Raw genomic sequence first — 24,063 nt, forward strand, 5'->3', positions numbered from 1 at the left:
CTGCCGCCTCTGATACAGCTTTGATTGCCGAACGCTGGCTCTGGCCCTTAATTCCCAGGTCTCTAAGCAGTCTGGTTGTAGATGTTGCCACAAAACCTCTGCAGCCCACCTCCACTGGTCGGACTTCTGTGTTCCAGCCATGATGCCGTGCTTCGGCAGCTAGATCAGCATAGCGCAGATGTTTTCGCTCATAAGCCTCATCTACTGAGTTTTCCCAGGGTACTGTGAGCTCAATGATGAAGACCTTATTGAGTGAACGGGACCAGAGCACCATGTCAGGTCTTAGGGTGGTGGTTGCGATCTCCGGAGGAAACACAATAAAATGAATCGCTTACCTTTGATGATCTTCGGATGTTTGCACACACGACTCCCAGTTACACAAATGTTCCTTTTGTTCCATAAAGATTATTTTTATATCCAATATACCTCCATTTGGTTGGCGCCTTATGTTCAGAAATCCACAGGCTCGAGCGGTCACGACCAGGCAGACGAAAATTCCAAATAGTATCCGTAAAGTTCGTAGAAACATGTCAAACGATTTTTATGATCAATCCCCAGGTTGTTTTTACAATATATAATCGATAATATTTCAACCGGACTGTAGCTTCTTCAAGCTTCAAGGAGAGAGAGAGAGAATGTAAAATGTTGCTGGCACCCAGGCATACAATGACGCGATGTGATCTTTCTTGCTCATTTTTCAAAATAAAAGCCTGAAACTATGTCTAAAGACTGTTCACACCATGGGGAAGCCATAGGAAAAGGAATCTGGTTGGAGCGAAGGCTGTCAATGGAACAGAGAGCTTTCAGGGAAAACAGCACTTCCGGGTTGGATTTTCCTCAGGTTTCTGCCTGCAATATCAGTTCTGTTATACTCAGACAATATTTTTACAAATTTGGAAACTTTAGAGTGTTTTCTATCCTAATCTGACAATTATATGCATATTCTGGGCCTGAGAAATAGGCCGTTTCATTTGGGTACGTTTTTCATCCAAACATCAAAATACTGCCCCCTACACTCAACAGGATAAAGAGAATTGGATTCTCTTTCATTAAACCGTTTAAAATCACATTACATAATTTCACAAATAGTTTCATCTTTACTCATTCATTTTATACAATAATTAGATGCAAAACTCATAACGGAGACTCTTGTATAAACAGAGTTATGGTAATGTGGCTGTATTGTCTCTCATGAGGTCACAAACATTATACAAAATGGACCGGTCGTAGCTGGATTCTCCACCGACCGTTTACACTTCCTCCAAAACATGGATATTGTTCAGTTCTCAAGTTCTGTGATGTAGAAGTTCCTTTGTTCTACTGTGAAGCCTTCTCTCTCTATACTGCGTGAGGGAGAGGGTCTCCTTCAGGAATTTACGACCTGAGATAACAGAACCTGAGTGTAAGAGTGAGAGAGGGGGAAGGCACTTGCTATACCCAAAGAGGGCAACGTCATGACACCACCAGTCTATGCAGTCCCATTGAAACACGCACACAGGGTTGGGTCCAGACTGCAGGGTAGCCCAGAGCTGTGCGTTGTTCAACACACTGGGTCGGATCCAGACTACAGGGGAGCCCAGAGCTGTGCGTTGTGGCTTTTAATCTACAGGGGAGCCCAGAGCTGTGCGTTGTGGCTTTTAATCTGCAACATCTTGTTAAATTCCATTAGACCTGAAGGATCAGCTTAGCAACGCAGAGCAGCAAAGAAAAGAAACTACCTTCTCTCTCTCCATCCCTTTATTCCTCCATCCCGAACTCCCTCCCTCGTTCAAATCCAAGGGATAGAGGACTTGGGCAAAAAGAGACAGAAAGAGAAAGGAAGGGAAAGAGACAGGGAGAAAAGAAAGAAAGGGAGAGAGACAGCAGGTACAGTAGATCTTTCTCTGCTGCTAGGGTAACCCTCTTAAGTGGCCTGCGGTCATGTGACTGGAGTGATTGGGAAACAATCCCAGCTGTAGAGGTCTCTCGCTTTCTCGCTCAATTCAATTCAATGTTTTTTATTGTCATGGGAAACATATGTTTACATTCTCTCTCTGTCTCTGTCTGTCTGTGTCTGTGTGTGAAAACAGTTCCAGCTGTAGTAGTCGCTTTCTGTTGGGTGGAAACCTCAAGCCATCTGGTTGAGGCCAGCCTGCTCTCTACCCCTCCCATCTCGAATACTGCCCCTCCCATCTCGAATACTGCCCCTCCCATCTCGAATACTGCCCCTCCCATCTCGAATACTGCCCCTCCCATCTCGAATACTGCCCCTCCCATCTCGAATACTGCCCCTCCCATCTCGAATACTGCCCCTCCCATCTCGAATACTGCCCCTCCCATCTCGAATACTGCCCCTCCCATCTCGAATACTGCCCCTCCCATCTCGAATACTGCCCCTCCCATCTCGAATACTGCCCCTCCCATCTCGAATACTGCCCCTCCCATCTCAAATACTGCCCCTCCCATCTCAAATACTGCCCCTCCCATCTCGAATACAAGGCTTAACCTAAAGGCGATCCGCATGCTTCCCATCTGGACCGGTTCATGCATATATTCTGACTACATTTTGTGACGTTTTGGTCTTCGGCAACAGTTTTTTCCCTGGCTGTTCGTACACAACTATTTTTCTCAAAGCAGGCCAAAGAGAAATACTGCACCAAACATTTTAGTCACATGTAGAATTGGGTGACGAAGATCTCCTCGGCAGAACCGTCAAAATGAATGACAGTTCTTGAGTTATCTTAGATGAATTCAGACTATTTTGAGGAAGTGTATACTGGCTACGGCATTTCAAGATGGACAAACGGTACTATTGCCGATTTTTGCTTTTTCAAGCGTAGGTCTTTGAAGAGAGTATGTGAGCACACTCTCCTAGGCGCCAGCTGAACCGAAGCATTCGGAAGCCTTTAACCTCCACAGCCGCGCCACAAAGCAACCTGGGAGATGGTTTCTTACACTCTCTGTCTCGTTAGTGGATCTTTCCAATTCATACCGTCATTAAATCCATGGCCCTTTTGCAGACGTTGTTGTGCTCTCTCCTTCATTTGGCATGGCAACAAGTGGTTCAGGAGAGTCAATAACACATGACGTACTCTAGCTGTTTCCAACTGTTGTGTGTTGTCATGCCAACTGGAACAGGGTGAGGCAACAGACAGGGGAATGTATTCACTAACCCAGTCATGACCCTGATGGGCTAACAAAATATCAGTCTTTCTCTCTCTCTCGCTCGCTTTGTTTGTCTTTCTTTCCCTCTCTGGAGCACGTTCCGTATAGATAAGTGTGTGTGTGTGTGTGTGTGTGTGTGTGTGTGTGTGTGTGTGTGTGTGCGTGTGCGTACGATGGAAACAAATCTGTCCAGAGTCAGAGCGGGTCCTGACTCCTGTTGCTGGCGTCAGGTCGTCGACCAATCACAGAGCAACGTTTCCCACAGCAGACGACCTGATAAGATGAGCATCCTCTTCCTGCTTGGCAGACACGTTGCTGTTGTTTCCTCTCTGTCCGTCTGTCCCCTGTGGGACATGTCACTGTCACCTGTTATCCTGTACGTCTGTCTGTTTATCTCTCTGTTTGAAGAGTAATGTCATAGGAATGGCTTCTTCAGAAAAGGTCACGGTCAAGTGAATTGACTTTGTATTGACACTTGACCTGGGGCTCTGCATACTCATGTCTCACTGTCTGTTTAGCATGAAGTTTGGTTAAAGTGACTGGTTGCTGTTCAGAGGATTTCACTTATTTTGCAGAGATAGTCCTCTTTGACTTGTCTGTTTGCCACTAGTTTGGATTTGTTTAAAGTCAATGGTTCATGCTAGTTTGGATTCCTTTCAGTTGTAACAGTTGTTGCCCTCAGGAATAGACTTAGTTTGTGTGCATTCATAACTTGGGGCTCTGCATCTGTGCTCAATAGTAGTTTGCAACAGGACTTAAAACGATTGTTTTCCCACAGTCTGGCAAATTAGTCTTCTGCAGAATAAATGTTCCCTTTGGGGTGATAAACCTTTCCACCACTAAATGGGGAGTTGGGAACTACATGTTTTGGACTTGTTTTTCAACATATCTGTCCCATTTCCATTGTTTTTCAACATATCTGTCCTATTTCCATTGTTTTTCAACATATCTGTCCTATTTCCATTGCGTCTTTTAGTTTAGTTCAGTGTAAAACCGCTGTCACACAAAGCAATTTGGACACAATTAGTGTTGCAGTTACAGGTTGCAAGTGACATTTTCTCAAGCAGCTTGAATGATGCAACTCAAACTGTCAGATCTCTATTCTAAATCTTTCTCTCTCTCTCTCTCTCTCCTTCCAGTGAGAAGCTGAGCTCAATCAGAGGAGCGTAGGAAGCAGGCATGAGCGCAGGAGGCCATCACGCCGTGGTGACCACCCCTCCCACGCCCAGCGGCAGTGGAGGACCCGGTGGTCCTAAGGAAAGATACTTTGACCGCATCGACCCCAACGATCCCGAATACCTGAGAGAGAGGAACATGTCACCTGACCTCAGACAGGACTTCAATATGATGGAACAGAAGAAGAGAGTCACACAGATACTACAGAGTCCAGTAAGTAAGAGAGAGAGGAGAGTCACACAGATACTACAGAGTCCAGTAAGTAAGAGGAGGGGGGGTAGAGAGGAGAGTCACACAGATACTACAGAGTCCAGTAAGTAAGAGGAGGGGGGGGGGGTAGAGAGGAGAGTCACACAGATACTACAGAGTCCAGTAAGTAGGAGAGGGGGGGGTAGAGAGGAGAGTCACACAGATACTACAGAGTCCAGTAAGTAGAAGAGAGAAAAGGGGGGGTAGAGAGGAGAGTCACACAGATACTACAGAGTCCAGTAAGTAGAAGAGGGGGAGGGGGTAGAGAGGAGAGTCACACAGATACTACAGAGTCCAGTAAGTAAGAGAGAGAGGAGAGTCACACAGATACTACAGAGTCCAGTAAGTAGGAGGAGGGGGGTAGAGAGGAGAGTCACACAGATACTACAGAGTCCAGAAAGTAAGAGAGAGAGCGGGGGGGGGGGGTAGAGAGGAGAGTCACACAGATACTACAGAGTCCAGTAAGTAAGAGAGAGGAGGCGTGGGTGGGGGGGGGGGTAGAGAGGAGAGTCACACAGATACTACAGAGTCCAGTAAGTAGAAGAGAGAAAGAGGGGGGGGGGGTAGAGAGGAGAGTCACACAGATACTACAGAGTCCTGTAAGTAGAAGAGAGAAAGAGGGGGGGGGTAGAGAGGAGAGTAACACAGATACTACAGAGTCCTGTAAGTAGAAGAGAGACAGAGGGGGGTAGAGAGGAGAGTCACACAGATACTACAGAGTCCTGTAAGTAGAAGAGAGAAAGAGGGGGGTAGAGAGGAGAGTCACACAGATACTACAGAGTCCAGTAAGTAGAAGAGAGAAAGAGGGGGGGGGGTAGAGAGGAGAGTCACACAGATACTACAGAGTCCAGTAAGTAGAAGAGAGACAGAGGGGGGTAGAGAGGAGAGTCACACAGATACTACAGAGTCCAGTAAGTAGAAGAGAGAAAGAGGGGGGGTAGAGAGGAGAGTCACACAGATACTACAGAGTCCTGTAAGTAGAAGAGAGACAGAGGGGGGGGTAGAGAGGAGAGTCACACAGATACTACAGAGTCCTGTAAGTAGAAGAGAGAAAGAGGGGGGTAGAGAGGAGAGTCACACAGATACTACAGAGTCCAGTAAGTAGAAGAGAGAAAGGGGGGGGGTAGAGAGGAGAGTCACACAGATACTACAGAGTCCAGTAAGTAGAAGAGAGAAAGAGGGGGGTAGAGAGGAGAGTAACACAGATACTACAGAGTCCTGTAAGTAGAAGAGAGACAGAGGGGGGGGGGGGTAGAGAGGAGAGTCACACAGATACTACAGAGTCCTGTAAGTAGAAGAGAGACAGAGGGGGGGGGTAGAGAGGAGAGTCACACAGATACTACAGAGTCCAGAAAGTAAGAGAGAGAGGAGAGTCACACAGATACTACAGAGTCCAGTAAGTAAGAGAGAGAGAGGCGTGGGGGGGGTGGTGTAGAGAGGAGAGTCACACAGATACTACAGAGTCCAGTAAGTAAGAGAGAGAGGAGGGGGGTGTAGAGAGGAGAGTCACAAGGATAGTACAGAGTCCAGTAAGTAAGAGAGAGAGGAGGGGGGTGTAGAGAGGAGAGTTACACAGATACTACAGAGTCCAGTAAGTAAGAGAGAGAGGAGGGGGGTGTAGAGAGGAGAGTCACAAGGATACTACAGAGTCCTGTAAGTAGTAGAGGGGGGGGGGGGTAGAGAGGAGAGTTACACAGATACTACAGAGTCCTGTAAGTAGTAGAGGGGGGGGGGGGGGCAGAGAGGAGAGTTACACAGATACTACAGAGTCCTGTAAGTAGTAGAGGGGGGGGGGGTAGAGAGGAGAGTTACACAGATACTACAGAGTCCTGTAAGTGAGGAGTAGGACTTTGTGTGTGTGTGCTTTTTTTCCAGGGGCTGCCATGTCAAACCCCTTAGGGGTTAACACACTGACGTTGTGACAGACCACAGCAACACTCCAGCAGGCAGCAGACTGTTTCAGCCCAGCAGACCCAACATTACTGCCACAGTCTACCTACCACACCCTTCCACATAAACAGGATAGAATACTAGCCCTGCACCATACAGAATGGCCTCTGCTGTTATCTGTCAACTTTGTAGTCTGTTCTCCAAGCCCCTAAATCACTCAGATACACCTGCTTGTTTACCTGCAGGTATTGACCCAAGGTTCATAGCTTTTGGCTGTGTGTGTGTGTCCGTGTGTGTGTGTGTGTGTGTGTGTGTGTGTGTCCGTGTGTGTGTGTGTGTGTGTGTCCGTGTGTGTGTGTGCGCTGGTGTAGCCGTGTTCTATTTAAAGCGTTAAATGGGATCCACATTCAACACATGCCACCGCAGGTTCTTTGGCGCGCTTTTATACCAGCTGTCGAGAGATCAGGAGACGAGCACAGTCTCTCTGCTTTAAACTTCACCTGTGTGTTTTGTGTGTGTCTTTTGTCTGAAAATGTCTATGTTGAAGGGTTGTAAATGTGTGTGTGCCTGCCTACGTGAGAATGTGCGTACATGTAACTGTGGATGTGTGTTTTTGTTTTGATTGTGTGTGAGCCACAGCCTAAACCTATGAACTAATGGCAGGTGATGTCCCGGAGGGCATATTGTTGTCATCTGTCTCATGTGGGTTAGCTGGTTCCAACACTAGTGTAACACTACTCTATCACAACAACAATAAACATCTCCCTCCAGCACTCTGCCTTTCCATCTCTTTCTCTCTCTTTCTCTCCTTTCTCGCTCTTTCTCTCACCCTCTCTCTTTCTCTCCCTCTTCTTTTTCTCTCACCCTCTTTCTCTCTCTTTCTCTCCTTTCTCGCTCTTTCTCTCACCCTCTCTCTTTCTCTCCCTCTTCTTTTTCTCTCTCTCTCTTTCTCTCCTTTCTCTCCCTCTTCTTTTTCTCTCACCCTCTTTCTCTCTCTCTCCCTGCATTCTCTCCCTATTTCTTGTCCTCTCTCTCTCTGAACATGGGGTTAGTTTGTTGTGTTACCGGTGTGTTTCAGCGGAGAGCGATGTCAGCTCATGTTATCTCGAGACAGCCCATGAGAAAGACTATTTTTAAAGACTGATCTAGACCAGAAGAAACTAACCAGCTTGCTGAGCACAGCTGACTGGCTGTAGTCTAGTGCTGCAGGCATAGTGCTATGTACACTATACCATATGGATAGAAGCTGGTGTTTTCTGTAAGATGGAGGCTTGTTGTTGTTGTAATCAGCTTCAATAAGTAGGGCCATGGAGTTTTCCCTGACCAGGTCACATCACCAGGTAAACTGGTCTATAGGACCCAGAGTTCTCCCTGACCGTGTCACATCGCCAGGTAAACTGGTCCAGGGCCCAGAGTTCTCCCTGACCAGGTCACATCACCAGGTAAACTGGTCTAGTGGACCCAGAGTTCTCCCTGACCATGTCACATCACCAGGTAAACTGATCTGTAGGACCCAGAGTTTTCCCTGACCATGTCACATTTTTTCTCTCCTGGATAGATCACGTAGTCAGGACAAACTCCTGGTCCTATAACAATGGGCCAATAGACATTAGAGTTTAGAGAATAACTGTGCACTGGTTTCCTACGTGGTGTCATTTCCTCCCAGTCACACTAGTTCCTATGGAGTCGTGGGCTGTGTCTGAAGTGACACCCTATTCCCTATATAGTGCACTACTCTTGACTAGGGACCATAGGGATCCGATAGGGCTCTGGTCAAAAGTAGTGTATTAAATAGGGTGCCATTTCAGACTCATTCCCTCCCAGTCACATGGCTGCATGGGAACAAGACTATAGGTCTATACGTGACCCATCTCAACCAATCAGATATGCACGTCTCGATCGGCGGAGCACAGCAAAGCTCACTTAATCTGAGTGATTTAGTGATGCGATGCGGAAAATAGGGAAGCAGTGTGTGTGCTGTTGGGTTGTGTATATTTACTGCTACTGCGCTTTGGGAGAAGGAAGCAGACTTTTATTTCTTCTTCTCAGGCTTAAAATGACTGGATAATTTATAGAGCCTCCCTGACTCCAAACCCCTGTGAGAGGAGAGGAAGTGTTTCATCCATGCTTTCTTTCTGTTGATGTTCTCTTCATAACTTTTAACATCTCGTTCTAAAGAACATTAGCATGCGTACTCTCAGAGGAACCTTTGAAACTCCAAACTGGAAGCTTTTCTGAGAGACTATCCCATTTAGTTTGGCATTTAGGTTATAAAGCAATGTTTTTTTAGCTATGTTTTGGTTTATTTACGTTATCTCAACGTTGCCTCGCTATCTTTTGGTTTGGCATTTACGTTATCTCAACTTTGCTTTGATAGCTTTTGGTTTGGGATTTAGGTTATAGAGCAATATTGCTTAGATAGTTTGTGTGCTGACATTTACATTATCTTTCAATGAGAGACCAGGAAGAAGAGAGACGGAGAGACAGAGAGAAGAAGAGAAATAGAGAGAGATACAGAGAGAGCGAGAGACAGAGATTTCAGCTGCACATTCAAGATGATGCTGTTACGACATATTGAGATGTTAGGTGTCTTGTCTTTGCCATCATTAAACTGAAGACTTATTTATCAAGTAACTCTAATTATTATTACGCCATTAATTATTATTACGCAATTAATCACGATTAATCATGAAACTGTAATTAACTAGGAAGTCGGAGCACCAAGGAAAATATTCAGATTATAAAGATATAAATATCTGAAAGTTATATTAGGAAAATGATATCTGATCATTTAGTCTTCTGATTAATGAATTATTCTTTACCTCACGTTAGTCTCATTCCAAACGTCGTAAATTGTTGGTTATCTGCACGAACCCAGTCTTCACTGAGTCATCCATACATCAACTGTTTTAAATAATTTATTTACTAACTAAGTAATTCACAGAAATGCATAAACAAACCTCAGATAGTTACAAGGAAATGATAACGGTGTTTCCCTAGTGTGATAAACCAGCAGAAAAGGGCCTGTCCCAGGATGCCCGACCATAACTGTGCTCATGGGCGGTCCTCTGATTTAGTTAAGCTCCAATATCACATTACACAATTTCACAAACAGTATCATCCTCACTCATTCATCTTATACAACAATTAGATGTGAACCTCATAACTGAGGCTATTATATAAACAGTGTTATGGTAATGTGGCCATATTGTCTCCCATGAGTTTCACAAAATTGTACCAAACGGACCAGTTCGTAGCTGGATTCGTCAACCAATCTTGTATACCTTCTCCAGAACATAAATGTTGTTCAGACCTCAAGTTCTGTGAGGTGGAAGAAATTCCTTTGTTCTCTCTATGAAAACTCACTCTCTCTCTCTATACTGTGGCCATGAGGAGACAATCTCCTCCAGGAATTTACGACCTGAGGTCGCAGCAGCCTGAGTGTAGGAGACAGAGAGAGGGGGATAGTGATCGCTGTACCCAAAGAGGGCAACGTCATGACATAGGCTAGGCAGTACAAACCCCCAGGGAGGAAAGCGCTGGTCAAAAGTAGTGCACTGTATAGGGAGTTGGGTGCTAGCTGGGATGTACAGTACTTCTATTGGTCTGCCAGACAGTTCCTCCCTGCAGGCAGTGTTGCAGCTGGAATGGGGGACTGATTTTTACTGACGCACACGTCAATAGAATTGATTGGCTGGCACTTGCTCTCTCGGTTGCTCTCTCTCTCTCTCAATTCAATTTAAGGGCTTTATTGGCATGGAAAACGAATGTTAACATTGCCAAAGCAAGTTAACATATCTCTTTCTCTCTCTCTCTGTCTCTCGCTCTCTCCCACCTTGCAACACAGTCCACATGAAAGAGTATCATTGTGCTGACTAAACTAGCAAGGCTGTTGGGAGTGTGTCTAGTTGTAATTACAGGGTATTCTATGATTCACTTGGACCATGGTGTGTGTGTGTGAGTATTTATTTGACCAGATTGTGTGTCTGGATGGGGTAGTGGTGTCATTAAAACGGTCAGTGGTGATGTAAAACCCTTTCATCACCTCCCATCACACACAATACACTCAATAGCAAACCCAGCTACAGTCTAGTCATAAGTGTCTGTTGTCCTTTCCCACGCTACAGGGTTCAGCTCTTACCTGTCTGTCAGCAGCCCTACAGTCAGCAGGAAGAGGATCATCCCAACAATTAGATAGTTGAATGCGAGGCTGATTTCTTTTAACAACACGTTAGGTAATACAGAAATATTACATACTGTAGATGTGTAACATTTATACACGGAAGGCTTTAATATAGTGCTGTTTATGGCTTTGTCACACAAAATACAAGCCTTTATTCTGATACGATTAAAAGGCAGAGTCTTTGGAGTGTATCCTGAAAGAGATTTCTTTCTCACAATGACAGCTATTGGACCAGCTCCAATCTGCATGTCTTAATAAGGAGAGAGAAGCTCAAAGACTATATTAAAGACACCATTTTGAAAGATGAATATCTCTTTGTTGTGAATGCACACGGAATCCTCTCTTCCTAAGCCTGACCGTCCAACCAATCACACACGTCCTCCCATACGCTCCAACCAATAACTGAAGAGACGTGGCTCGTGAAAGTGGGAAAGCTCTCTGTGACCGTGGCTTGGCTTTTCAGTTTAGTGTTGTGGTTTTTTCTCAGGCAGGATGGTGGACAGCTATTCATGTCAAGAGAAGGACCTCAGGCCAGCTTGATTAGATTTGGGCTCTGGCTGTTTGTTTCAACTCAATGTTAGGACAGTGTTATGGCACAGGGTTGCCTTGTGGGTTTAAACACACACACACACACACACACACCACAGCAGCTAGCTAACATGCTCTTCCGTGAGCTGTATCTGTGTTTTATTTTAGTCTCTCTGCAGAGGATTAGAGGGTCGAAAAACGTATCATCACATCCACTTTAATCTGTTAGATGAAGGTGATGGGGATGAAATCCCTGCCGATCAGCGTTATAATCTGTCTTTGAACACATCACAAGCTCGCAAACTGCAAATGCCTGCCACAGTGTGTGTGTGTGTCACACACACGTGCAGGCCTTTTCCAGTAAAAGACTATTAAGACTGATGCAGATTCAGAAGTAATGAAGGCAGTTGTAATCAAGTTCCGCACACAGGATCCCCCCAGGCCTGATAAATAGAACCATGGGAACAGTATGGAGTTTATGACAAGTCTTTTCACTCCACCCTGTAACAGCACAGTCGACAGTATAATAGAAAAGTCCAGAACAAACCTCAAACCCAGCAGACACCCTATCCACATCCGCACCACTGCAGTGCAGCAACCAGACCTAGCCAAAACTGTCACTATGGCAACAGGGCTGAACGACAACGGAATGTTTGGCCTCGACTCAGAACCACTCAGAACCCCTAGAGTTATACTGGCTCTGTGTTCTGTTCTGTGTTCCCAGGAGATGCTGTAGAGATTTTACAATACCACCCCCACAAGGGGATAAATGAATCGACCCGATCCTATCCGCAAACAATAATGGACTATCCCATGGGGCCAGCTGGCTGGGGGGGGGTTAGAGAAGAGTAGACTGTCAGAAATGTTTTGTGTTTAGGGTGAGACTGATTCTATACCCAGGCTGTTGTGGAGCTGACTACTCTTATGCAAGTGTGTGTGTGTCTGTGAGACATGGAATAAAAACATTAATATTGGATGTGTTCCTATTTAGGAGGTCATTGTACTGAAATGGTGTCACGTCCTATTTCTTCCCCCTCTCTGAATCTTGTTTTTAAGAGATGCGCTGTAAGACGTTTATAAGAGTTGACCCAGGTCACTAAGTAACGGAACAATGATTCCTCTCTTGCAAAAGCAACAATTGCAACATGGTGGCCCATCCCGTTGTCAGTTAGTCATTCTATACAGACTTTCAAGCTATTACTTGTTTATTACAATTAAGTTTATTGGCTTTTGATCTCTTTTTATAGTGTATATATAGCTAACATTTTATATGTAATAGGGATTTTTCTGATTGATGTGTTTCAGTACATCAAGACTAACTGTGCTATTGTAAACAGTTTGTCTCTCGAATTATAGTGTTGTTTTTATAAAGAGATAATGAGATGTAATGGGATATCAAAGTTATTGCCTTAGTAACTCTTGTACTGAGGTTAAATCTAGTCAACACTGTGGTAAATCTAAGCCCTGCTGTTGAAGAGTGTGTGGGCGGTCTGTTTGTGTGTGACTCGCCCCAGTTCCCTTGATCCTCAGCTCTACCTGTCCTAGTTCCAGTTGTTGCAGTGCTTTGGAAGCAGCACGGGGTCAGTCAGGAAGGGAGGTGAACAGAGAAAGAGATGGAGAGGAAGAAAGAGAAGACAGAATGGGGTAAAGAAGGGTGTGCAGTAGTGTGCGCATGTATCAGTACTGCTGTAAGTAGTGCAGGGGAGACTTGAGGATGTGGAGATTACAGAAGGATAGACCTCTCTGTCCCTGGTCAGCCAGCCAGTTTAGACCAGTCAGTCAGTCTCTGGGTTTACTGAGAGAGTGGCACCCAAGGACCTCCAGTCTAATCTGTGATTAATGTTTCTCTCTTCTTCTTCATTTTCTCTCTCCCCCTCCCTCTCCTCGTCTCCAGGCCTTTAAGGATGAGTTGGAGGGGCTGATTGAGGAGCAGAAGAAGAAAGGCAACAACCCCACTGGTCTCCTGGCCCTCCGACAGATCGCTGACTTCTTCATGTCTTCATCCGTGGCTGGCTTCAGCACCTCACCCCTAAGTAAGTAGTAGTGTTGGTACGGCCCCTAACCCCCCTCTGTAAGTAGTAGTGTTGGTACGGCCAGTAACTCCCCTCAGTAAGTAGTAGTGTTGGTACGGCCAGTAACCCCCTCAGTAAGTAGTAGTGTTGGTATGGCCAGTAACCCCCCTCAGTAAGTAGTAAGTAGTAACCCCTCTCAGTAAGTAGTAGTGTTGGTACGGCCAGTAACCCCCTCAGTAAGTAGTAGTGTTGGTACGGCCAGTAACCCCCCTCAGTAAGTAGTAGTGTTGGTACGGCCAGTAACCCCTCTCAGTAAGTAGTAGTGTTGGTACGGCCAGTAACCCCCCTCAGTAAGTAGTAGTGTTGGTATGGCCAGTAACCCCCCTCAGTAAGTAGTTGTCAGGACCCGGTTTCGAACCTGGGTCTCCGGAGTGAGAAACAGTCACTTAACCAACTGAGCCACGAATAGACAGCAGAACCCAGAAGATGAGGCAGACACAGCAGTACTTAAGACGGTGTATTTAATAAAGAAAAAATCCTAAAATACAAAAAATGGCAAATCCAAAAGGTGGTAGGAAAAACACAAAAAGTGTGGCTCAGTCGGTAGAGCATGGCGCTTGCAACGCCAAGCGTCGTGGGTTCGATTCCCGCTAGGGCCACCCATATGTAAAAGTAGTGGCCCCAGCCGACTTGTAAGTCGCTTTGGACAAAAGCGTCTGCTAAATGGGATATATTTATTTATTTATATTTACCTCAAAAGAAACTCACCAAAAATAAACAAAAACAAAAAAACAGAATACCACAAGAACTTCACCCGGAATCGACAAGAGCACACAGAACACTAGGGCAGGGTGCTAACATACAAACACAGAGCACAGAACTGAGGGAAAACAATCCCAAACAATAATGGGGATCAAGGGAAAAACACAGGGACAGTAAGCCAAATCCAGTAGTAGTGTTGGATGACAGTAGTAGTGTTGGTACGGCCAGTAACCCCCTCAGTAAGTAGTAGTGTTGGTACGGCCAGTAACCCCCTCAGTAAGTAGTAGTGTTGGTACGGCCAGTAACCCCCCTCAGTAAGTAGTAGTGTTGGTACGGCCAGTAACCCCCTCAGTAAGTAGTAGTGTTGGTACGGTCAGTAACCCCCCCCATTGTGAGTAGTAGTGGTAGGTCCATTAGGGCACGCCGTAGCAAAACATGTAGCAAAGTAAAATGAAAATGAGCGTTTCTTATTGAATGTTAAGGTAATCCCTCCCTGTTTCGAGTCCGTTTTTCAGTTTTCTTACGTTTGGTGCCTAATGAAAACAATCCTGGTGGTACGGCCCGTAACCCCCCTCAGGAGGCAATGCTGTTGGTACAGCCCGTCACCCAGGCAATGCCCAACTGCCACTCACTGGAGCTGCATACCATACGATTGACTTTCAACTAGGCCAATATTTTTAACTCTATTATTTTTGAAAAGTGGAGACGCTCATACACAGAAACACACACTATCTATCAGTAACCTGTCCCTCCTAGCTGACTCTGGAAAAGCCTGGCATATTTTGCTCTGTTTTCATCCCCTGTTCAGTCCAGGTTTCCACATGTGAAATCTGTTTCCAATCATGCAATTACAGACCTCGGAATGTGGAACTAATGATCAATTACCACGACAACCACTGAAATATAGAGTCCTCAGTTATACCTCATATATCCCATAATATGTCCACATAATAACACCACTAATCTCAGCAACCAGCAGAAAGTTATGGAATTTGCTGTAATTTGTTGTAAATGAGGAATGAAAAGGATAAGATTGTCAAGTATTATTTATTACTTAGGAAATATGTGAAGTAAGATGATTGAATTATTTAAAAAGTACTGTAACTACATATAATTTTCTTTGATATGAACATTGCCAGTGTGAAAGGATGGCTTGTTGCTATTTGTGTCCACTGTCCAGTGTAGAGCACTCTATAGTAAATCAGTTGGTTAGATGAGACGAACCCAGATGTATTCTACCTCTGTCTCGGATGGTTATTATCGGTTATTAACAACTGATCTGAAATCTGTTTAGTATCTTGTCTCTCTAAATAAAATATGTATTGAATGATTGAATTGGTTTCCTCTTAGAACAGTTGATGTACTTTGTAGAATGGAGAGAGCATGGTCTGTCCATTTTCAGGCTGCTGGTAATCTAATATGCAGGCTGTGTGTATTGATTGTTAATTATTCATGTCGTTATTCATATTGATAATTATACAGAGAACAAGAGAGCTGTCAATCCCCACACTCAACAATAAAAAATAAAAAAAATCACTTTTAACCCTCTCTGCTTTGCTTTCTCTGCTCACCCCCTCTCCAGGCCTTGGAATGGTCACTCCCATCAACGACATGTATGGAGTGGAGTCTACCACTCTGGTGAAGGGGGAGAAGCAGACACGCTGCAAGCTGGCCAGCCTCTACAGACTGGTGGACCTGTTCAGCTGGGCACACTTTACCAGCTCCTACATCACAGTAAGACAACCACTAGATAACCTTTTTAAAACCTCTATTAGAACCTGTTCAGCTGGGCACACTTTACCAGCTGCTACATCACAGTAAGCTAACCTTTTTAAAACCTCTATTAGAACCTGTTCAGCTGGGCACACTTTACCAGCTCCTACATCACAGTAAGACAACCACTAGATAACCTTTTTTTAAAACCTCTATTAGAACCTGTTCAGCTGGGCACACTTTACCAGGTATTAGGATAAGACAACCACTAGATAACCTTTTTAAAACCTCTATTAGAACCTGTTCAGCTGGGCACACTTTACCAGCTCCTACATCACAGTAAGACAACCACTAGATAATAAAACCTATTAGAACCTTTCAGCTGGGCAAACCAGCTCCTACATTAAGAACCTAGAACCTGTTCAGCTGGGCACACTTTACCAGCTCCTACATCACAGTAAGACAACCACTAGATAACCTTTTTAAAACCTCTATTAGAACCTGTTCAGCTGGGCACTGGGCACACTTTACCAGCTCCTACATCACAGTAAGACAACCACTAGATAACCTTTTTAAAACCTCTATTAGAACCTGTTCAGCTGGGCACACTTTACCAGCTCCTACATCACAGTAAGACAACCACTAGATAACCTTTTTAAAACCTTTATTAGAACCTGTTCAGCTGGGCACACTTTACCAGCTCCTACATCCAGTAAGACAACCACTAGATAACCTTTTTAAAACCTTTATTAGAACCTGTTCAGCTGGGCACACTTTACCAGCTCCTACATCACAGTAAGACAACCACTAGATAACCTTTTTAAAACCTTTATTAGAACCTGTTCAGCTGGGCACACTTTACCAGCTCCTACATCACAGTAAGACAACCACTAGATAACCTTTTTAAAACCTTTATTAGAACCTGTTCAGCTGGGCACACTTTACCAGCTCCTACATCACATAAGACAACCACTAGATAACCTTTTAAAACCTTTATTAGAACCTGACAACCACTACAGATAACCACTAGATTTTTAAAACCTCTATTAGAACCTGTTCAGCTGGGCACACTTTACCAGCTCCTACATCACAGTAAGACAACCACTAGATAACCTTTTTAAAACCTCTATTAGAACCTGTTCAGCTGGGCACACTTTACCAGCTCCTACATCACAGTAAGACAACCACTAGATAACCTTTTTAAAACCTCTATTAGAACCTGTTCAGCTGGGCACACTTTACCAGCTCCTACATCACAGTAAGACAACCACTAGATAACCTTTTTAAAACCTTTATTAGAACCTGTTCAGCTGGGCACACTTTACCAGCTCCTACATCACAGTAAGACAACCACTAGATAACCTTTTTAAAACCTCTATTAGAACCTGTTCAGCTGGGCACACTTTACCAGCTCCTACATCACAGTAAGACAACCACTAGATAACCTTTTTAAAACCTTTATTAGAACCTGTTCAGCTGGGCACACTTTACCAGCTCCTACCATCACAGTAAGAAATAAACCTTGCACTAACCTCATTCAGAACTGCCATAACCGTGTCATAACTCATCACAAACCTATTCTGTAGAACTGTGTTTTGAGTTCCCCTGCCTATAGGACTACCCTCAGGATGTGTTTTCAGGACACATACAACTGTGTGCCCGTCCTTTTGTTTGGGAGCAGTGTGTTTGAGCATCAGGTTCCTAACGCTTTGTTTGTGTCAGCAGCAGCAGCACCGTGCAGTTTCAAGGTCATAACAAGGTGTTTTAACGTTGTTGTGTCCAGGTCCGAGTCAGCAAAGAGCAGGACCACATCCTCATCATCCCCAGAGGACTGTCATTCGCTGAGGCGTCCGCATCCAACCTTGTGAGTCCAATCACAACGCACCAGGAAGCACATGCACCCAATAACAATCAACCAACCAAGCCTGTACCCAATCAGGAGTGAGCTCTCTTTTTAGACGTGTGCTGGACTGTGTTCAGTAGTACCAAACAGGATAAAAGGTTTTGAAATGGAAGAGCAACTATTTCTGATATTGTCCAATAAGAATGCTCATTGTCCTTCTCCAATTCAAACCGTTTTATCCCATGTGGTCCAACTGAACACAGCCCAGGTTGGAGGTGTAGTCTGTGTGTTTGTGCCAGTAAGCCAATGTACTGCGCCATGTGGAGTAAAAGGTTTCTGGCAGCCCTTCTCATAAACCCAGCACAACAGCGCCAACACTTAATCAGCCGTCTATTTCCTTGAATTATTTGAGAGAGAACTATTGGATTAGCAGAAATCTAACATTCTGGCACAGAGGCCGACACACACACACACACACACACACACACTGGTCTGTGTTTAGTCAAGCCATGGAGGTCAGGGGAGTAGAGTAATGTGCTTGATATGGCGAATACAATGTTATCCTGCAGTTACATTACTGTATCTCTTCATTGGTGAGATTGGGATATTGCTGACTGTGGGAATTCCTACAGTATGTTACTTTTTGAAGAGTATTTGATCACTGACTCTTTGTTGCGTCTGTGATTGTCCATGTTATTGTCTGACTGGCTGCCATGTTATTACCAAAACCACCCTGTCTATTTGTCATTGTCTCTGGTCCAGTATCATGTCAGTGGTGGTAGTGAATGCTGGGTAATGTTGATGTCCTTGTCTAGTTTTGCTGCAGAACCACTGGTGTTACTTTCTCTTTCTACTTTCTCTTTCTTAGTTTCTATTTGCTGCTCTAAGAAAAAAAAGAATGGCCTCCCCTGTAGGACTCACTCACTCACTCACTCACTCTCATTCACTCATTCACTCTCTCTCTCACTCTCATTCACTCATTCACTCTCTCACTCTCTCACCCACTCTCTCACCCACTCTCTCACCCACTCTCTCACCCACTCTCTCACTCACTCTCACTCACTCACTCATTCACTCACTCTCTCACACTCTCATTCACTCACTCTCTCTCTCACTCTCTCACTCTCTCTCTCTCACTCTCTCACTCTCTCACTCACTCTCACTCACTCACTCACTCACTCTCTCACTCAATCTCTCACTCACTCTCTCTCTCACTCCAAGCACCAGTTTCTGTGACACGTCAAGTGCATTGCAGGTGAACAATCAGAGTGAGTTGTTGACAGGTGTGAGTAACAAGCATCACTCAGCTCAGCTGTCTGACAGGGTGGGGCTCAGACTGGATCAGTAACTCAGCAGAGAGAGAGGGCGCAGAGAGACCGAGACAGACAGAGGGAAGATCTCAATTGCATTCTCCTCTCTCCTCATCTCCTTCTCAAAACCTATTGGAGGAGAAAGCCAGAGGTCCCTCCCCTCCGACCTTCTCCTCCGATTGGTTTTGAGAAAGAGATGAGGAGAGAGGAGAATGCAATTGAGATCTTCCCAGAGAGAAGAATAACTAGGCCAAATGTCATTGTGAAGAGATGCAGAACTCTTCGCTCCGATGTTAACTTAGTGATGACTGAATTGAATGAAGAATGTTGGTAACTTGTATTTGGAAGTTGAAAAGATCCTTCTCCTAGTATATGTCTGGTTTCTCTTGGTTGATGCCATCACAAACGGCAGAGTAACATTTAGAAAAGTAATCTTTACTGTAGTACTGTAGTCACACACACAGAAGCTTTGTCTCTGTGAGATGACTGAGACTACTATACTCCAGCTGACTACTATACAGCTGGCTACTATACTCCAGCTGACTACTATACTCCAGCTGACTACTATACTACAGCGGACCACTAGCTGACTACTATACTCCAGCTGACTACTATACTCCAGCTGACTACTATACTCCAGCTGACTACTACATACTATACTCAGACCACTAGCTGACTACTATACTCCAGCTGCTACTATACTCCTACTATACTCCAGCTGACTACTATACTACAGCTGGCTACTATACTCCAGCTGGCTACTATACTCCAGCTGGCTACTATACTCCAGCTGGCTACTATACTCCAGCTGGCTACTATACTCCAGCTGGCTACTATACTCCAGCTGGCTACTATACTCAGCTGGCTACTATACTCCAGCTGGCTACTATACTCCAGCTGGCTACTGTACTCCAGCTGACTACTATACTCCAGCTGGCTACTATACTCCAGCAGACCACTAGCTGACTACTATACAGCTGGCTACTATACTCCAGCTGGCTACTATACTCCAGTGGACCACTAGCTGACTACTATACAGCTGGCTACTATACTCCAGCAGACCACTAGCTGGCTACTATACTCCAGCGGACCACTAGCTGACTACTATACAGCTAGCTACTATACTCCAACTGACTACTATACAGCAGCTGGCTACTATACAGCTGGCTACTATACTCCAGCTGGCTACTATACTCCAGCAGACCACCAGCTGACTACTATACAGCTGGCTACTATACTCCAGCTGGCTACTATACTCCAGCGGACCACAAGCTGACTACTATACAGCTAGCTACTATACTCCAGCAGACCACTAGCTGACTACTATACAGCTACTATACTCAAGCTGGCTACTATACTCCAGTGGACCACTAGCTGACTACTATACAGCTATCTACTATACTCCAGCTGTCTACTATACTCCAGCTGGCTATTATACAGCTGGCTACTATACTCCAGCTGACTACTATACTCCAGCGGGCCACTAGCTGACTACTATACTCCAGCTGACTACTATACTCCAGCTGGCTACTATACTCCAGCGGACCACTAGCTGACTACTATACTCCAGCTGGCTACTATACTACAGCTGGCTACTATACTACAGCTGCCCACTATACTCATGCTGGCTACTATACTCCAGCTGACTACTATACTCCAGCGGGCCACTAGCTGACTACTATACTCCAGCTGACTACTATACTCCAGCTGACTACTATACTCCAGCTGGCTACTATACTACTGACTACTATACAGCTGGCTACAGCTGGCTACCACTATACTCCAGCTGACTACTATACTCCAGCTGGCTACTACTACTACAGCTGGCTACTATACTCCAGCTGGCTACTATACTCCAGCGGACCACTAGCTGACTACTAGACCACTAGCTGACTACTCCAGCTGGCTACTATACTCCAGCTGGCTACTATACTCCAGCTGGCTACTATACTCCAGCGGACCCAGCTGACTACTACTCCAGCTACTATCCAGCTGACTACTATACTCCAGCGGACCACTAGCTGACTACTATACTCCAGCTGACTACTATACTCCAGCTGGCTACTATACTCCAGCTGACTACTATACTCCAGCTGACTACTATACTCCAGCTGGCTACTATACTCCAGCTGACTACTATACTCCAGCTGGCTACTATACTCCAGCGGGCCCTCCAGCTGACTACTATACTCCACTGGCTACTCCAGCTGACTACTATACTCCAGCTGACTACTATACTCCAGCTGGCTACTATACTCCAGCTGACTACTATACTCCAGCTGGCTACTATACTCCAGCTGGCTACTATACTCCAGCTGGCTACTATACTCCAGCTGACTACTATACTCCAGCTGACTACTATACTCCAGCTGACTACTATACTCCAGCTGACTACTATACTCCAGCGGACCACTAGCTGACTACTATACTCCAGCTGACTACTATACTCCAGCTGACTACTATACTCCAGCTGGCTACTATACTCCAGCTGGCTACTATACTCCAGCTGACTACTATACTCCAGCTGACTACTATACTCCAGCTGACTACTATACTCCAGCTGACTACTATACTCCAGCTGGCTACTATACACCAGCGGGCACTACTATACAGCTGGCTACTATACTCAGCACTAGCTGAGCTGACTACTATACTAGCTACTATACTCCAGCGGACCACTAGCTGACTACTATACTCCAGCTGACTACTATACTCCAGCTGGACTACTATACTCCAGCTGACTACTATACTCCAGCTGACTACTATACTCCAGCGGACCACTAGCTGACTACTATACTCCAGCTGACTACTATACTCCAGCTGACTACTATACTCCAGCTGACTACTATACTCCAGCGGACCACTAGCTGACTACTATACTCCAGCTGACTACTATACTCCAGCTGGCTACTATACTCCAGCTGACTACTATACTCCAGCTGACTACTATACTCCAGCTGACTACTATACTCCAGCTGACTACTATACTCCAGCTGGCTACTATACTCCAGCTGGCTACTATACTCCAGCTCCAGCTGACTACTATACTCCAGCTGGACCACTACTATACTCCAGCTGACTACTATACTCCAGCTACTATACTCCAGCTGGCTACTATACAGACTACTATACTCCAGCTGACTACTATACTCCAGCGGACCACTAGCTGACTACTATACTCCAGCTGACTACTATACTCCAGCTGACTACTATACTCCAGCTGACTCCACTACTATACTCCATACTACTCCAGCTGGCTACTACTCCAGCTGACTACTCCAGCTGACCACTAGCTGACTACTATACTCCAGCTGACTACTATACTCCAGCTGGCTACTATACTCCAGCTGGCTACTATACTCCAGCTGACTACTATACTCCAGCTGACTACTATACTCCAGCGGACCACTAGCTGACTACTATACTCCAGCTGGCTACTATACTCCAGCTGGCTACTATACTCCAGCTGGCTACTATACTCCAGCTGACTACTATACTCCAGCTGACTACTATACTCCAGCTGACTACTATACTCCAGCGGACCACTAGCTGACTACTAAAGGCCTCTTCTCTTTGTTTCCTTTCCCTCTCTTTCTCCACGGGTCTGTTATGGGTTTGAACTCATTAGGGGGAAGGTTTTAGAGGTCGAACACCATTGACTTCCTGAGAGAAAGGAAGTCATCCAGAGCTCAGTGTGTGAGAGGTCGCTGTGTAGTGAAAGGTCACGGGGGGGGGGGGGTCAGGGTTGATATTCTGGGGTCTTGCGTGGCTCAGCTGTCTGAGCTAGAAGGTGAAGGAGAGGATACCTGTAGGAAGACAGCTGGCCCTATGATTAAAGTGTGATTATGTTTCATTAGTAGTTAGTATGGGAACTGAGAAGGTAAGAGACATTCCCCTCCGTTAGCGCTCATGATCTTTGATACGAGGATTAGTTGTTTGATTGAGAGGTTGTTGGATCATCGTTGTTGTTGTTGTCATCATTGTTGTTGTTGTTTTGAAAGGATTACCTGTTTGACTCCATGTTCCAAGCCCATCACCCAGCAGGCACTCCTTCTAATCAGCCGGGCATTCACATCCAAACACAGTCCCTCTCTCTGACGTACCATACTCCCATTACAGGGTTTATTCAATTTAGCCACATCGAAAAGCAATATGAAGCAAGGATCTATTCGCTAGCTAGTGGATGATCTATGTGGACTCTATCTGCATCCCAAAAGGCACCCTATTCCCTACATAGGGCACTACTTTAGACCAGAACCCTATGGGCACCCTGGTCATAAGTGGTGCACTAAGTCGGGTGCCATTTGGGACTGAGACTGTTACGTCCTCGAGCTAGCCTTCCTCTAACCCTTGAATTGTCCCTAGGGTATGATGCACTTATAAAACACTTACATGACATTTAATACAGTAGATGTATACTCAGAAATCAGATTTCCAAATTAGATTTGGGGATCATTTTAGTCTCACAAGAGTTGGGTCACAATAAGTAAAGAATTCTGGCCAGCTGCTGCTATTGAAGTTGGATGGTCTCCATTGAAAACAGTACAGCAGAGAGAGGGTGGGGAGACACACCCCCTTCTGGCTGAACGGTCCACTGAGATTCACGTCATATCTGGGGTGGGGTCAGGACGTCAAAATGTATCTCTGTGATTGGTTCAACTCAAAGGACCCCAAGGAATTCAAGGATATGTGAACTCCATAGACACGTGGGTCACCTCTTCTCTATGTCCAACAAGCTGATAGCTACCAAGGGGTCTGCTGCCTTTGTAGGTCGTTGTCGCAGAATGCAAACGTGTCATCAGCCTGCGTCACATTTGATATTCAACTCAACAACACTTCCCTCCATTATTTTTAGGACTGCTGTTCACACGCATACAGTAGAACTTGAGCTGTTCTGACGTCTGATTGGCAGACTTGTAGAGGGGTCCGGACACTGAAGGATGTGATTGGTCTCTTACAATCCAAACATGTGATGTACCTTAACCGGTCATTAGTGTTCGATCGGCTGGTCTGGTCTGTTCGTCTGACAGCTGCCACGTTAGACATGGTACACTGGTTATGTCATCTAACTGGACAAACAAATCCATTCGACTGGTGTCTGTCATACTCCTACTGTCCCATATGGCTGTCAGGCTGGAAAACAGAGTCGGACATTTCATATTCAGTGTCTGTAACAGTATACACTTCATATTTAGCCTGGTCATCTGGTGATTCTGTAAGTACAAATAGATGTTACATTTATACTGAACAAAA

General features: G+C 45.2%; 1 protein-coding gene across 5 annotated transcripts in view; it reads left to right on the top strand.

Annotated features, from left to right (window-relative positions):
• Window positions 1–24,063, top strand: part of add3a (adducin 3 (gamma) a) — a 149,770-nt gene that overhangs the window by 104,860 nt on the left and 20,847 nt on the right. For all 5 annotated transcript variants that reach the window (XM_064961989.1, XM_064961974.1, XM_064961997.1 and 2 more), the window contains 4 exons: window positions 4,284–4,533; window positions 13,065–13,203; window positions 15,527–15,678; window positions 17,441–17,521. In XM_064961989.1, coding sequence (XP_064818061.1) covers window positions 4,324–4,533; window positions 13,065–13,203; window positions 15,527–15,678; window positions 17,441–17,521 — 582 coding nt within the window. In that variant the 5' untranslated portion in view covers window positions 4,284–4,323. The remainder of the gene's footprint in view (window positions 1–4,283; window positions 4,534–13,064; window positions 13,204–15,526; window positions 15,679–17,440; window positions 17,522–24,063) is intronic.

Source organism: Oncorhynchus masou, chromosome 5, assembly GCF_036934945.1.
Source record: "Oncorhynchus masou masou isolate Uvic2021 chromosome 5, UVic_Omas_1.1, whole genome shotgun sequence".
Classification (NCBI taxonomy): domain Eukaryota; kingdom Metazoa; phylum Chordata; class Actinopteri; order Salmoniformes; family Salmonidae; genus Oncorhynchus; species Oncorhynchus masou.